General features: G+C 40.7%; 1 protein-coding gene across 3 annotated transcripts; it reads left to right on the top strand.

Moving 5' to 3' along the window:
- Positions 1–1462: 1462 nt before the first annotated feature.
- On the top strand, positions 1463–4891 carry LOC136533209 (protein WHAT'S THIS FACTOR 9, mitochondrial-like). 3 transcript variants are annotated; one of them, XM_066525779.1, is made up of 3 exons: positions 1463–2912; positions 4254–4481; positions 4571–4891. In XM_066525779.1, the coding sequence occupies exon 1, from the start codon at positions 1639–1641 to the stop codon at positions 2788–2790; it is 1152 nt and encodes a 383-aa protein (XP_066381876.1). In that variant the 5' UTR covers positions 1463–1638; the 3' UTR covers positions 2791–2912; positions 4254–4481; positions 4571–4891. The 3 variants fall into 3 exon arrangements, with proteins under 3 accessions (XP_066381876.1, XP_066381875.1, XP_066381874.1); XM_066525778.1 differs by lacking the exons at positions 4254–4481; positions 4571–4891 and adding an exon at positions 3035–4247; XM_066525777.1 differs by lacking the exons at positions 4254–4481; positions 4571–4891 and adding an exon at positions 3020–4247.
- The last annotated feature ends 12708 nt before the right edge of the window (positions 4892–17599 follow it).

Here is a 17599-nt window from a genome sequence, read left to right as displayed (position 1 = left end):
GAAAAATGCAACGGAGTGTCACATAAGAAATGAAAGTTGAACTCGGTGTCAAATAGGAAACAAAATTTTTTTAGGGCCAAGAAAGGAATATATCATTTGTCTGATGTCAAATAAGGAATTCTCTCCTACACTTTCGTATGTAGTTTGAGGGTAAAGTTACATATTCGTTACCTCGACCGGATATAGATCCTAGCTTTTTATTACTGAGTCTGCCTTGCTTTCTGACTGCGCCTGAAGTTGGGTCATGCATAGGTTACCATTGCCATCTCTTAAGCTTCTGTTCGGTTCCCGGGGAACCGTGGCCAGGAACAAATCCAGCCAGGATTACGTGTCTAATTTGTATAAGCTTCCTCCAGGCAGAATGGTTCCTGCCTCTGTTCCAAGCCAAACGAACGAGCCCTAAGTGTTTAGCTGGCTATACGACGAGTATAAAGTTATCAGTGGGTATTTAGTTGGTATGGATGAATTATGCCTTTAAATGCTATTGATACGAATAGCATGTCTTCTACTCTCTCCGTCTCAAAAAAAAAAAAGTATCGCTATGGGTTCAAAATATTAGTAAAATTTATATCTCTAAATAAGTTTATTATAAAAACATATTCAGCGATTTATCTAATATAATTAATAATTATGCACTATAAAATTAATATTTCCTTATATGTTTTTGTTAAAGTTGAAAATATTTGGCTTTATAGGACGGAGGACGTATATGATATACGAACCGTCTTCTAAATAATTTTATTTTAATATATTTTTTTTGAATCTGGATCAATTCATTGCATACTTGCTGACAAATTGTCAGCAACCAGAACACGTATGTTTACAGGAACATCGCAAGAAATGTGCTCCTCCTCCTCAACACATGACATACCCATAACATCGAGCTCATGCGCCGCTTTGTTACAAAAGCGAGGCCTAAAAACACATGTACTCCCTTATACTGAAATTTAGCTTATATTAATACTTATGTTAAAATATTATAAGAGAAAAATACTATTTTATGATTTAAAAGTAGCTGAAGCGAGCAGCAGGGACTCCTCAACGGAGGCCATGTTTAGTTTCCCACAATTCTAAATTTTGGCACTATGCAAAAAAAAGATTCCCTGTCACATCAAATTTGTGGTATATGCATGGAGTACTAAATGTTGACGAAATAAAAAAACTAATTACACAGTTTGGTTGTACTTTGCGAGACGAACATTTTGAGCCTAATTAGTCAACGATTGGACAATTATTACCAAATAAAAACAAAATAACACTGTAGGTACAGTGGTGCTGCAGTGATTCGGCCGCAGCCAAATCGGCCGGAGCCACCCGCCGAAGATGATTTATTTTAATATTTACAGAAAATAAATAAAATAATATTTATAATGTCGTAAATGATCATTATGATTTTAAAGTAGTGTTACTTAACAAAGTTAGTATCGTAGCAAAACGTAAAAAAAAAAAAAAACGCTGACGCTCGCAAGCACTGCTGACCCGCGCCGCCTGCCCGGCTGAGGGTGAGGGAGAGCGCCGCCGGGGAAGGAGTCGCCCGCGCTTGTGCGGGACAGGAGCAGACACAGCCCCACCCTTCTTCTTCCTCCGCCATTGCTGCCTCCGTCCAAAGATTCCGGAAACCCACCTAAACCCCGCACCATGCAGTCCCTCGCGAAACCTCGGTCGCTCGAGCCTCTCCCTCCCCTCGCCGTTCACCTCCAGTCCATGGCGTACGTGAACGTGACGATGCGGTGGAAGAAGGACTCCTCGTTCGATGCCGTCCCTGAGCTCTCCCACGCGCGCGACATCCGCCCGCTCGTCTCCCTCGCGCGCATCCTCTCCCCGTCCCCCACCCCCGTATCTGCGGTCTCCAAGCTCGGCCCCTTGCTCGAGACCCCCGACCGCCGGGTCACCGCTTTCCTCCGCCGCTTCCCCGCCGCCTTCGTCGAGTCCGTGGGGCAGCACAACATCCCCTGGTTCCGTCTCTCTGATGCCGCCGCCCGACTCCTGCGGGAGGAGCGGGACGTCTTCGCCGCCCGCCGTACCGATGTCTGTGGCCGCCTGCGCCGCGTCGTCCTGATGAGCCCGCGACGCCGCCTCCCGCTCTGTGTCGCTCAGGGCATGCTCTGGCATCTTGGCATCCCGGAGGACTACTTTAAGGACCTGGATCACGACATTGCACAGGATGGATTCAAGATTGTAATTTCAGGAGATGGTGACGATGGGAGGGAATTGGGGCTAATCGATGACGGCAAGGATGAAGAAATGCCTCTGTCAGTTCTCCAGCTGAATGCTATGAGGAAGTTGGGTTCAGTGGAAGAGGTGTGTGTCCCGCTCTTCCCGTCCAAGGGTCTTCGGTTGAAGCAAAAGATTAAGGACTGGTTGGAACGGTTCCAGAGGCTCCCTTATGCATCTCCATATGAGCATTTCAGCCACATCAATCGCGGTAGTGATGTTTCAGAGAAGCGGGCAGTTGGGGTGCTCCATGAGCTGCTTAGTCTGTTTGTGACGTGCTCTGCTGAGAGGCGGCAATTACGCTGCCTCCGGCAGCACCTGGGGCTACCACAGAAATTCCATCTTGTGTTTGAGCGGCACCCGCATGTGTTCTACTTGTTGTTAAAGGAGAAGACATGCTTTGTTGTCCTCAAAGAGGCGTACATGGCTGGGGAAGACACTGGAATTGAGGAGCACCCCATGTTGGAAGTGCGCAAGAAGTATGTTGAGTTGATGGAGCAGTCACGGGAAATCATAAGGTGCCGACGGAGCGGGAAGCCTATTGAACTAGAGTCCAAGGTATGTGCGGATAGTTGAGAAGAAGGATGGGAAATCATGTGCAAATATGACCTCTACAACAAGAATGAGGATATCTACTCTTGGTAGGAGCCAATTTATTGCTCATTATTTGCAGGGAAATACATTGATTGCTGAAACAGGTTGGTGACTATGAGATTTAAGCTGCATTCTTATTTTTCCAGTAGTTCATTACTTGACTGTATATTATTGATGTCTCAATCACACAAAAGTCATTGATTCGCCATAGATTTCTGATTTCCAGGTCTTCGACTTAACTTGTGTCAATCAATTCTTACTATCGAGCAGATGCAATTCCTCAGTAAACCCCAGAGACGGGACAAAATTGACCCATCTAAGATGGCTAGGGCCTTGGAACCGAAATAGGTCAATGGCCTCCAGCAAATGCCTTTAGCAAGCAACTCCTGAAGACCTTTTGAACCTGCTGCGCACCACAAAATGCACACAGGCGGGTTTCACATTAGATCTTTTAGGGTTCATATAAATCTGCAGAGTTTCCTGTCCTTTTAATGTTGCAAAGCTGTGCAGATTTCTGACCGATGCTTAAATTATTTCTTCAAGTAAACTGATTTTTGTTGAAAAAATAGATTTCCCCCACAAGACAACAAGCAGTAGATCCGAAAAGCTACAGTGAAGTTGGATCTTTTCCATATGAGATATCTTTTCCTTTGTGAACATCTCAGATTTAATCAACACATCTATTGTTTAGAACATTATTGTACGGCATATGAGATATCTATTGTTCACCTTTGTGCTTGGATTTTTCTTTCCCAATGTGTTAGATGAATCGAACAGAAGGGGCTTGTTTTCGTGGTTGTTTTCTTCTGGATGAAGCAAGGGCCATGACTCGTGTTGTGTGGAATTTGGATGGAAATGGCCCCACCATTTTTTCACTTGCCCTGCGTGCTGTGCTTTCCCTATTTTGAGGGTTACAGATTAGCTATCTTCCAAATTGCTTTTCTGGTGTAAGACAACTCTTTTAGGATTGTTTTTGTTGTGGTCTTTCAATCGAAGATCCTGTTAGTAGTTTCTACGGGTCAGATGCTAGAGGACCTTAACCAGGCTTCTTTTTTGAAGGGATACTTTAACCAGATTTTGCATCAAACCTATTTTGGGTTTCTTTGGCGTATCACATGCTGTGTCATATATGCACAGCATGTCTGTTTGATGGTACCTGGGAAGTATGTTCTTTGTAGTATTATTGAACCTGTGGTGATTGTTATTCGTCTTGTATTGTAGCCTGCTGAGACATGCTATGATAGTCTCTTGCAAGAATCAAAACAACTATGGTTGCAAGGCAAATACTGCAGAACAAATGATTCGATTACAGATCGTAGTTTATCTATGTTATAAAGTACACACTCTTCATATGTATAAAGTCAGTACTATTGTAACTTATGCAGTCTGGGAAGGAGACTATTTCTATCGTTTACAATTGGTTCTTCTTCAATAATGGTGTGCAGGAAGTTATTGGGCTTTCTCTGCATTAAAGCATAGTAGAAAGCATTAACCAAATTGTTACTGGTATGAGAAGGAGGTTGTAGAGTGCTCACTGATGGAGGGAACAGTGGCTGCAATGGTTGGCTAATGGATGCTGCATTTGACTTTATCATAAAGAATGGAGGCATTAATATTGAAGATGATTACCCTTACAAAGATGTGGATGGAAAGTGCGACATCAACAGAAAACAGTACATTGTCTAACCCCCCTCATATGGTTGCCTCCTTTGATGCGGTTGCTGGTTAACTCACATTCAGATTTGTACATTGGTCACTGCAGAAAATGCCAAGGTTGTTAGCATTGATGGCTTTGCCGGCTCCTTTTGGAGTGTGGTTGCCAACTGTAGTCAGGTATCAGCAATCTTGCTTAATCAATCAAAGCAAATTCAGCTCATGGTGTGGAAAACATCTCGTACAGTTTGTCTAATATTTTGATGAACATGAACTGCCAAAGGTCATTGGAAACTTTTAACCACACCTTTGGCTATGCTTAAATGTTTGTGCTTTTGGATGGATTATCTCAGCTCTGTAATGATGTATCCTCTGTTATCCATTTTCTCCACTTGCATAGTTCGATACATGTTTATGAAATAAAGCGAAATCTTATCCCAATATCCCTGTATTGTTTGTGATTCCACTTTGTGAGTCACAGAGAAAATCACTATACAAGGTGGAAAGAAAGCTGCCACTTGCCTGTGTTTCCTGCAGCTTACTGATCCTAGACATAAAAAAAAATTGATGCTTAATTCTCCAAAACATACTTTCTTACGTATATTATTTTTCTGACTGATAGGCAACATAAGCTTGAATAGATATTTTTTATTTGTCAGTCACTTGCTGGAGATTGTCATGTTTCAGAGTAAGAAAAGAAATTATGTATTTCTCTCTTCTATATTTTTCCCCTGGGACATGGGTTGTTTTCTTAGTTCCATGTTGCAGTTACATGGCATTGATATTCTTGTCACATGAAGTCATGAAGAACTGATGCTGCTTGCATGAATTTATAGATGAAATAAAGTCTTTCTCCGTTACTGCTCTAAAAATAATTTTGAGATTGCAATACTTGGGTTATGCAATAATTTGATATATGTGGATTAGCACTTTGGTAATTTTGAAACATCAATTACACTTGGGATTTGGCCTTCAGTGTTCGGTATTCGGGAATGGGATGAATATAGTGGTGATGGCAATCGGTGGTTCTGGTTCATTCCCTGGTTGGTACCTCTTTTTATCCCTGCTGCACATCAATATCTCTCAATTAAGATACTACAATCTAGCGTGCCCGTACGTTGCTGCGGGATAACTAATTTTTTTATACTAAAAATACACGGATCGTACGATAAGACAATAATACTGTTAAATTAAATACCGACGTTAAAGTGACATTTAATTCAAAAAGTAAAGTTCGTGAAATTAACACAGTCACGGAGAGCGCGACGTCGTATGCTCACAAACTCTACTGTATAGACTTTTTTTGTAATACGGCTAAGATAATATTTTATATCGGCAAAAAGAATTCTACGATATACATTTCTTTCATGCACCAATAAATACATAAATAAGTTCCGCTGCATCTCTATATAAGCATGTACACACAGGTTCGAGTATATATGCAAATAGGTTCGTGTCCGTGCATTGCTACGGGACAGCTAAATTTTTGTACTAAAAACACACGGATCGCACGATAATATAACAATACTGTAAAAGTATAAGACCAACGTTAAAGTGTCATTTAATCCAAAAAGCTAAGTTCATGAAATTTACACAGTCACAGAGAGCATAGCGTCGTAGCTCACAAACTCTATTGTGTAGATCTTTCCGTGATGCGGCTAAGATCATTTTTTATACCGGCAGGAAGAGATTTTCGATATCCATTTCTTTCGTGCGCCAACAAATCCACGAATAAGTTCCACCACATCTTCATATCATCCTGTACACGGCGTTAGCAAGCGAATTAGCCACAACTTATATAATTAGTTTTATAATTAGCTCATGTTTAGTTCTCCTAATTGATATCTAAAAATTCAATGTGACAGGGACTAAAGTTTAGTCCTAGGATCCAAACACCCCTGACTCTCGACTCCTGTTGGCAGCTCACTTGCACCACCATGTCTATGTGTCTGCACGTATATACTCTAATGTCAGAACGTCCAAGATGGTCTTTATTGTTCACCCTTTGAAAATATCATAACTTTAAGGTTGCCATTTGTGTATGCTGTAGGATTAGGATGCTTTGCACTGATCCATGAGGGTGTCCATGAGAGTCAAAAATTTTGATGCCATTATGATGTCTAAGCTTACCAATCAGACAGAGACGGACTTGATTGTTAAAATATTTTCAACACTGCTTTCATATACTCCCTCTGTCCCAAAATAGAATTCATTCTCGCTTCCCGAGAAGTTAACTTTTTTTACTTTGATCAATTATATATAAAAGAATATTAATATTTATAATACATAATTAGTATCATTACATAGAACATTGAATATATTTTCATAATAAACTTATTTGAAGATAAATGTTACATGTATTTTTATAAACCTAGTCAAAGTTGAGAAAGTTTGACCTGCACGCATCCCATAACGACTTATATTTTGGGGTAGAGAAAGTATAAGCTAATGGGAGTAGTCAACTGGAAGTGGTGATGAACACAACAATACTTCCATATTATATACTAATGGGAGCACGAAGAAACGTAGGGGAATTGACCTATATACTAATGGTGGGAATATTCGTTTAGGAAATTACAGAAGATTCACCAGTCTCATTATGTATAACATGCACATCTTTTATTTGGCACCACTGATATTTCCTTCTATGCATGATTATTGTTTCCTTCCATGCATGTGGCCTCAGTTGATCGATTTGTTTCCTTCAAAGCAGGCAGGAATCGCAGGGATGACATTTTCTTTTTCTATCGCGCCTTTCCTTTTCTCGCTCGCCCGTTGGACAGCGTGGGAGGTGGGATCGATCGTATGAGGTGGCAGACGGATGAACCAAGGCAATTGTCGCACCAAAACGATGTTCACACTTTGTTCTTTTTAGTTGTAGGAGATATATGATGAACTATAAGTCCAGTACTTCCTGTTTTGCAGGGCGAGGAAACATGAAATAATGCTGAGAAGTGATTAGAAAAATCATTGATGAATTTGTTCACCATGCAGAATGTGAATCTTTACTGAATTTGTCCCACCACAAGAGAAAATCAGGACCGCACCTATCTTTCACGTCGAAGTTCAGAAATCAGGGACATATGGTTCTCGGTGTTTTGAGTTAAGGAAGGAATCCTAGATATCATTTTATTCTGGGAAAGATGCAATCTTTGTTAATTATCAAGATTTAGTGACAGCTATGCACTGATTCTTGCCGTTGTCCAAATATAGCAAATGACTGTTCACTCATAGTAGAAAATTATTCTTAATTAATCGTTCAGGATTCTTCGGGTGGACCAAATGTTTACTTGAAGTCATCGATAGATCTATGGTAATCCTAGTGTCTGGACGTCCGGTGCGTGAGACGTGTCTTGACGCCGGCCCTTCGTACCGCAACCTCCCCCCTACGCACGAAATCACACCCGCCCCTGCACGGAACAAAATAGAAATTGAAACCCGCCCTTCCTTCGCTCCCCAACGCGTTCCTGTCCCCTGTTTCCTAACGCATCCCGTTCCCTCACCATGCGCCCTGTCCCAAAAGAGCATGTAACACTTCAACTGCAACATTGCAAAAACACGTGGAAAAAATATGTAGGGCAACATTGAGTTGTAAAATACTGTAACATTGAAAAATATATAGTGCAACATTAAAAAACATGCACTACAACATCAAAAAAATATTTACTGCAACATCAAAAAAATATTTACTGCAACAACGAATAATATGTACCGCAACATCAAAAAAATATGTACTGCAACATTGAAAAACATGTACTTCAGCATCGAAAAAACATATACTGCAACATCGAAAAAATGCGAACTGCAACATCGAAAAATACGTATTGCAACATCGAAAATTATGTACTGCAACATCATAAGCAGTAGTACTGTGAAAGGACCTAGGATGCCGCTTAGAGGGCGTGTGAATAGGTGTTTCTGAAAATTAACACCTTTAAATGCGGAAACGATTAGTAAAGAGAGTTTCCAAAATGGAAACTCCAAATTAAGTGTAGTACCACCCCTCATAAGTTTGTCACAGAGTAAACAATGTATAAAGAATATATATATAAGTTACAACCCTGCAGTACAAAGTTAGAACAAAGAATGAATATAGTCAGCACAGGCAGGATATACCGGACAGGTCCGGTAGGTATACCGGACGTATCCGGTATGCACGTATTTTGCAGAATAGCCTGTCACAGTGATCAATACCGGATGTGTCCGGTATTTATACCGAACGTATCCGGTATACACGGTTTTAGTAGAACAGCCCTAAACTTGCTTCTTTTGATTTCTAAGTTCAAATCAAATTGCAGGTAACTACTAGATATGACAATATACACAGATAACCTGCACAAGAGCAAGAGCAACACAAATATCGAATGAAATGCAAATTGAGACACGATATTTGTTTTACCGAAGTTCGGACTCGTTCGAGTCCTACTCTCCGTTGTGGGGGCTACGGGCGACCCAGCGAAGGTCAGCCCTAGAGGATACCACGAAGGTCACTCTAGCTGGAGTCTTTTCCAACTCCTTTTCCTCCTTCCACTAGTTGATTCCGAGGCGGCGGAATCGACCGTTATAAACTTTCTGAGGCACACCATAATCTCTCGGGTGCTCTCCGGTGACGCCTAACCATCTAGGACCGAAGAGTCTAAGAGTAACAAATGTGGATCACAAAATAGACAATATGCACAAGTGCTCAAGTGGTGGCTTGCTCTTTTTTTCAAATTCTCTCTTAACCCACAAATGGATTTTGCTATTTGGATCACACACACTCACTAAGAGTGGGTTTGGGAGAGTTGGCAAGGCTAAAAAACGTGTATAGAAACCAGCAGAATCAGCAGCCTCCAAAGGTGGAGGCTTGGGGGTATTTATAACCCCCTTAGAAAAACTAGCCATTTTATAGCCGTTGCCGGTATGTATACCAGACATGTCTGGTATGACTTACACTGCACCAACGGTAACTAAGTTACAGTGTCAATGTGAGGCGTCGGAACTCCCGATGAATGCCAGAACTTTTGACCCTCAGCATATTTGAAAACTAAGTAACTGAGTTGAAGTTTGTGAGTTGTCGAAACTCCCGACTCATGCTGGAACTCCCGACCGTCAGAACTACCGACTCTCAAGGCATTTGAAAACTAGTCGTTGGCCTCTGGTCATCCGTCCGGTATGAATACCATAGTGAACTCTCCAAGTCAGTTAAAGCACGAGACGTCAGAACTCCCGACCATTGCTGAAACTCCTGACTTATGTCGGAACTCCTGACGAACCAACCAGAGAACAACAATTTTATCATTGCTGGGCAAATACCGGACATGTCCGGACATGTTCGGTATTGCCAGACCAATAAGAAATCAAATAGCTCTTTTATCTCTCAAATACTTAAAACTCACATGGGTTGGCTTGAGCACTTATGAAATATTATCTATTAACATGATGCATCCCTCTTAATAGTATGACATACCTATTAAACTCAAGATTAAAGGAAAAACGAATTTATACCGCTTGAGTTAACCTCTTTTGAAGTAATACTGTCTCTTTCAATCTTCATCAAGTAAGGGTGCCAACATGTTGATATTGATCTTGTCAACTTGAGCATAGCCATCTTGAGCACATGACTTGATTCCATTCATCAAATATGAATAACTCTAAATGCATCAAGTCACTTCAAACACTTTGTCCAATATAGATTTGATCCTCCACATCAGTATGACCATCGTAGCTTGATTAGTACCTCAACTAAATGCAAGTACTCCCTTCTTCACTGTAGCTAGGTTCTTCGACCGCCAAGCCATCGCTTGCCCTTCACCCTTGCTTAGTACCTCAAAGCCTTTCCTTGCTATCTTCATCATCTCAAGCCATCAAGTCACATCTTGTGTTGAATCAACCATTCATTTTATTGTTATCTTTTTCATTTCAATTTAGCAAGCTTCAAATATGAGACCATTCCATATGCAAACCCTCATGTCTCATTAATTAATTCTTATGAGCTTGCTTTCACATAGTACATGGAAATCCCACAATAAATAAGCCTTTGCATGAATTCTATTTACATTGTTGTCTTGTGCTTGAACTAGATTATTTTATACAACAACGCATCATTTTGGCTTTCATTAAGTACCTTTGAGATATTCTATTACTTGTCCACACTTAGCAAACGGGTTAGATCTTTAATCACGCTGTCATTCAACCATCCAAAACCCACTAAAGGGCTAGATGCACTTTCAATCTCCCCATTTTTGGTGATTGATGACAACTTGATTAAAGCTTACAAAAGAATATAAATATTTAAACTTTTAGGTTCAATGATTTATGAGAGGCTCTCCCTTAATATGTGCTTGTGATTAGAATTCATAAAATGACATCAAATGTCAATTGCACATACTAAAACATATTGGAGACTCCCCCTAAATCATTGCATCCGTGGAGTGCATGTGTGTGTGACAAAGTAAAACCATGATACATATGTCAAGATATATCACACAAGAATAAATATAAAGATACCACATCAAATATTTTCATTCTAGCATTCATAGTCCTTATGAAAATAAATATGACACATGTATGTCACACATAGCACTCATTACACATTTTTTTAAGTCCACAAGCCACTAATATAATATAAATAAAGATCATGTCTCAAGAGATACAAAGATAAAACATAAGTCAGTCTTATCTCTCACAAGATACAATCTATTTCAAACTCAAGATATACATCAATGAAGCTCTCAAACTATAGCCTATAGTACATATCTTCAGGTGCAAAGAAAAGCCAAAAAAGACAAATATCCTGAAGCTTTAATCAGTCTCTCTCCCCCTTTGTCATCTATCACCACAAGGTCCAACAATGACATACTAAGGACAAAGGGGCTACAAGCTGTCTCTGACAACTGTCATCACTCATCAGCATCTTCATCTCTACCAACATCCTTATCATCTGAGCGTATAGCACCGACTGGACGAGAACCACCCGCACTAGACGGGTCATAGAAACTACTCGTAAGGTCACTCCACCAGTTTGAAGCATACTCATCTGCTGCACTGGGACATGGCTGAGAGTGAGTAGGCACATGAGCCTATAGTGGTAAAGTGTCAGGATGCTTTAGTGCCTACTGCTGCTGCTATCGCTGAAGGAACTCAGCAAACTCTATGTCGTACCTGCCCTGCTGCTGCTCCTTAGTCTCAGGCTCACTAGCTGCCTCATCTGATAGTAGAGACCTAGGAGGATAAAGCTCAAGTCTAGAAGCAATCTGCTTCAAAGTCCGAGTATACTTCCTCCTAGCCTCCCTCTCCTTTTGCTGATAGGTCCGTATGTCCTTGCACATCCCAAAGATAGCACTAAACATCTTCCAAATAGGAGAAGGAGGACTATGATGATGTGAAGAAGAATGTGAAGGAGCATGTGGTAGAGGGAAAGTTCGTCCTACTACTACACCACCTGTAGGTGCATCTACCTTTAGTGCTGCTGCTCCTCCACTTGGTCCTACTGGAGGTACCCCAACCTCAGGCAAGTCTGCAATAATCTTTAGGGCCTTATGTACCTTGTCATACTCAAAGGTATGCCATGTGACCTGCTCAATCATGTGCATGATGTAGGGAGCAAAACCACAGCCCTTGAGGGGCCTCTCGCCGACACTCCTGATCTCGCACCATATGAAGTCAAAGATGCTAAAAGGTCATGCATCAGGTGCCATCCTATGGAGCAGGTTCCTGGAGTAATCTGTAATGTTTCCCTTATCTCCACCCTTGTAATCAATGGTGTTCTTGAACATCATGTCCAGGTATCTGTAAGTAGGGTAAAGACCTAGAACCTTCCCCACTACTCCTCTCTCACCCCCTGGTGAGTACATGTAGGCAAGCTACTCTGGAGGCAACACTTGCTCTGTGTGGATCCTATCTTTCTAAAGATCATCATCTAAGAAGCCAAGTAGAGCTACAAAAGCATTATAATCAACACTGTACCACTGGCCCTTAAGCATCTAGTATATACGCCTCTCATCCTCCTCAACATACAGGGTGGCATAGAACTGAGCTACCACCTCTGTATTCTAGTCATGTTGGAACTCCATAATCTCATAAACCCCTGTATGCACACAAATGGCAACAACATGATCAATGGTGGCCTTCTGCAAATCTCTGATGTACTACCAGTCAATCCATTGAGACCTGACAATCACTGGGTTCCTGGTGAGAATCACACTAGTGTAGAAGTCCATATGAAAGGTTGTCTAAAATCAATGATCAAACTAAATCCTAGACAAACCCCTTGGACCAATTCTTCTTTCATCGCTGGCCCTTCTGGTCATGCCTTTCCCTCGATAGTCAACTCTGGTGACATAAGAGGGTACACTAGGTGGATGTGGCTCAAGTAAACCATAGTGCATACCCTGACCTAGCTGGTGCTGAGCTAGAGGTATAGCCTGCTCCTCCTTAATCTCTTGCTCATCATTTGAGCTGCCACCATCTGAATCTCTGTCAGTGCTCTTCCTCTTTTGAGTACTGGGCTCCACTCTATACTCCTCTGTATCTGTGTTAGAGGAAGAACTACTATCTCCCTCTTTGTACTATGGATCACCCCTAGTAGCCCTAAAGAGTCCCCTACTGTTGTCTTGCTCCTGCTAACTATATCTAGGATGCATTTTTTGTCTTACCTTCTTATGTTTTTCTAGTGCTGGATCATGCCTATGCTTGGACCTAGGCTCTTATCTTCTGCTCATAGATGCTATCCTGTATCTAAAGATTTGCAAGGAATTTTAGATACGTGTCCAAATGATAGCTTATTTTAGTTGAAACATAGAAATAAGAGTAAATATCCTATGCTTTGTAATCACCTCAATCGAACTAGGTCAACAAGGTTCACAAAACACAATAGACAATTAAACTTAGTCCTAAGAATCAACCACTGAGAAGATTAAAACAAGAGAGCAAAATCTGTTATGCTGTTCCATACCGGACACGTGCATAGAGCGGACAACAACCCTAACCGGGGTCCTTCGCTCAATCTTCAACCAATCCAATCCAAACTTTAGGCATTGCTTCTAGACAGGTATTGTAGCATCTCTACCGAAGGAATTCTAAAATCATGCCCTAACCGCTTAGATCGGATGAGGTCCGGGATTAGGGTACCTCAAGAGAGTGAATAAAGATACGATTGGAAATCCAAGTCCTAGAGTCTTCGATCTTGATGCAAATCTCCTTCGATCTAATCTTCCTCTCTTTCTTTTCACAGTGGAAACTCGAAATCACCAATGGAGGTCGAGGAGAGGCGGCTGGGTTGGCTGGAAGGAGGAGAAACTATCTTGGTCGAAGGGGTACCTACCGTTTTATAACCCCGCTCATACCGGACACGTCTGGTATTTGTGAGCTGGCTAATCTTTTTCTAAATTTCATTCACTTAATTTCAATCCCCTTCTCTATCATTTCTTGATCCAAAAACATGTATGTCCTTGATCCAAACAAGGTGTAAATACTTTTCTTATCCAAATGCCATAAGTATCACTTCTCTTTTTCAAATATTTGGCATATATAGATTTTGATTACTTGAGAGATAGATTGTGAGACATAGTAGATTGTGGACTTAAGAAAGCCATGTCATGTGTAATTAGCCAATCAAACAATCAAGGAGAGCTATAATTATCACATGACAAGGCTAGGCCACAAAGACCAAGATTCAAATAGTTTTTTAAATTTACACCACCTACACATGCTAGTAATGAGTTTTGAAAAACATCTCTCCTATGTCACACAAATGCATATTTTAACATATAAAGGGCTTTAGATGCACTTACAATGCATGTATGTAAAAACATACCTTTGCCTTGAGCCCATAAGAATACCACTAAGAAGATACATAGTATGATAATCTTTATGTTGACCTTGATTGCCAAATAATCATGCTAGATACGAAATCAATTTTTCATCCTAAAGACTACAAAGAATGCTAGATAAATTTGTTAGTCCACAAGGTGCAAAATAGAAACTGAGCTCCCCCTAAATAAGTGCTTTAAGTAATTTGAATGACTTTCAATTAGCACTTTATTCTATTAAGAATTTAGGAGTCAATTTTCTATTTTGAACCACAACCAAATAATTTGCCATATTCAAGATTTGAGTTCAAGAGATGCTCACAATTCACTTAGATTTGGTAAACCACAAGCTTCTGAGTAAATTGAGGATATATGAAAATATATGGATCAAAGACTCAGTTGCAATTCCATCAGTGCTCTGTTTCCTGTAATACCGGACACGTTCGGTAGGTATACTGGACACGTCCGGAATACACAGAACAAAAACCCTTTCTTCTATCCCTGGCCATGCCAGACATGTCTGGTAGTGATACCGGACACGTCCGATAGGTGCAGGACTGAAATAATTAATTCGCTGCTTGTGATTCTTCATCTAGCTCTATTATTTATTGTATACCTGCATCTCAACAAATGAATTGCTCTACTAGAGAGCTATTAAAAGCATCATATGGCAATCATGATAATTGTTAAGTAAAACTAATTAGCCACTTTCAATTTTCCACAAATATGCCTATTTGTGAGTCATTGAGCACAAAACAAATAAAGTGGCTATCCTATAAGGTTTAGGTACTTGTTACCAATGGTAAAGATAAAGTAAATGATATATTCATTAAGTTATCTTCGGATCAACCATATAGGAGATTATGATAAGAATTGGTTGATAGATTGAGTGAATATTATCAAATTGCTTGCTCAACCACCCCAAAGCCTTCATCTCATCACCAAGTACCTACATCATTAACCTAAGCGCACTTTGGTACCCAACTCTTGTTGGGTCCTTTTCGGTTAGTCAACAAGTGCTTAGGCACCCAAATGGCTTTAGCACTAGTTTGTGGTAAACACATCACCTTGCTAGTGCTAACTTCATTTGTGGTCTTCCTAAGCTTATCATTATAAACAAATATGTTCGGCTTAGGAGCGTTACCATTTGGGCATTCATAGCTTAGATGCCCCTTTCTTCTACAAGCATAGCATATGCGGCCTTTGTTTGCTCTATGCTTGTTTTGCTTGTATGGACATCTATCAACCTTGTGGCCCATCTCATTGCATCCATAGCATCTTCTTGTTGCAACTTGGGCTTTCTTTCTTGCCTCTTTGTACATTGGGCATTTCTTGGTAGGATGCCCCAATTTCTTGCTCATGAGACAAGCGCTTTGTTCATCACTTTTCTTTTGGTTGGCCAACTTGTTTGGGGCCTTTTGTTTGGCCACTTCACACTTGTCGGACCAACTCTTATGTGGACACATTGCCCACTCATGTCCATATAATCCACAACCATAGCATAACCTTTTTCTATGTTTCTTGCTCTTGGTTGTGTTGGCCTTACTTGAAATGTGATTCTTTTGTTGGGCTTTGGAAGAAGCAAGGTTTGAACCCTTCTCAAGCTTCTTCACCATGTTATCATGGTTATCTTGAGAAGGTTGTGCTTTCTCCCTACCCTTCAACCGAATCACATCTATCTTTAACCTTTTCACCTCTTCTTTGAGCTCTATGTTTTCTATAAAATTTAGCTCAATCAAAGATTGGCTTGCTTGAGGAGCACACTCATTAATACAAGAAATATTTAATTGAGATGGTGTACTAGTGAGTGAATGTGTAAGAGGTTGAGAAAATTTTACCGATGTGATCACAACCTCATGAGCTACCTCAAGCATGATGCTTGATTCTACTACTTCATCATGAGAGCACTTTAGATGAATATAGTTTGCTTGTAGCACATTATACTTGCTTGATAGTTCATCTAGCCTTGCCTAGAGCTCAAAGTTTTCCTTCTCTAGTTGTGAAACACTAGAAGAGGAGTTAGTAACTAAAGCATGCTCAATTGATAATTTTTCATACCTTTCACTTAGAGCCTTTAGTTGTTCCATCTTGGAGATGAGAAACAATTCTTACTTTTAAAGTGATTGCTCTTGCTTCTCAATCTCTTCTTCAAGCTCATCATTCTTTTCAACTATCTTCATGATGATGAACTTGTCTTTGCGGTTGAGATGATCAAGGTTGTAGTTGTCTTCAACTTCAACATCACTCTCATCTTGATCATCTACTTGTGCTTTCTCCTTTTCTTGATCTTTTTTGTTACTCTTTTTCTTGCTTTTCTTGGCCATGAGACACAAGTGATGAATATCATGAGATACTGAGGTTGACTCATCACTTGGTCGACACCGGGCTTGAGCATCGTTGCAAACAGTTGTTTGCTGTTGAAAGGTCCTAATATGGCTAGAGGGGGGGTGAATAGCCTATTTAAAAATCTATAAATCAACTAGAGCAATTTGATTAGTATGACAAATAGCAAAATACAAACTTGCTCTAGCTCTATAAGGGTTGCAAGCCACATATCCAACAATTCTAGTTGCAATGATTACTAGGCACACAACTTGCAATGTTACTACTCACTAAGAGCTATCAATCTTGCTACTCTAAAGAGCTTCACTAGATGAACTTAAACTAACAAAGCAAGCTCTTAATTCTAAATACACTAAAGAGCTTGCCACAACTAGTTTGCGAGAATATAAATGAGTAGGGTGATTATACCGCTGTGTAGAGGAGTGAACCAATCACAAGATGAATACTAAATCAATCACCAGAAGAATACCAAAGGACAAGAGACAACCAATTTTTCTCCCGAGGTTCACGTGCTTGCCGGCACGCTAGTCCCCGTTGTGTCGACCAACACTTGGTGGTTCGGCGGCAAAGAGGTGTTGTACAAACCTCGTCCACATAATTGGATACCGCAAGAACCTACCGACAAGTGAGGTAACTCAATGACACGAGGAATCCACTAGAGTTACCTTTTGGCTCTCTGCCAGGGAATGACATAAGACCCCTCACAATCACCACGATCAGAGTCAGAGACAATCACCAACCTCCGCTCAACGATCCTCGCTGCTCCAAGCCATCTAGGTGGCAGCAACCACCAAGAGTAACAAGTGAATACCGCAGCGAAACACGAATGCCAAGTGCCTCTAGACGCAATCACTCAAGCAATGCACTTGGATTCTCTCCCAATCTCACAATGATGATGAAACAATGATAGAGATGAGTGGGAGGGCTTTGGCTAAGCTCACAAGGTTGCTATGTCAATGCAAATGGCCAAGAGAGTGAGCTTGAGCCGGCCATGAGGCTTAAAT

The sequence above is a fragment of the Miscanthus floridulus genome, unplaced genomic scaffold (assembly GCF_019320115.1).
Source record: "Miscanthus floridulus cultivar M001 unplaced genomic scaffold, ASM1932011v1 fs_810_1_2, whole genome shotgun sequence".
Classification (NCBI taxonomy): domain Eukaryota; kingdom Viridiplantae; phylum Streptophyta; class Magnoliopsida; order Poales; family Poaceae; genus Miscanthus; species Miscanthus floridulus.
The sequence above is the reverse complement of the archived record's forward strand: the minus strand, read 5'-3'. Positions and strand labels throughout refer to the sequence as shown.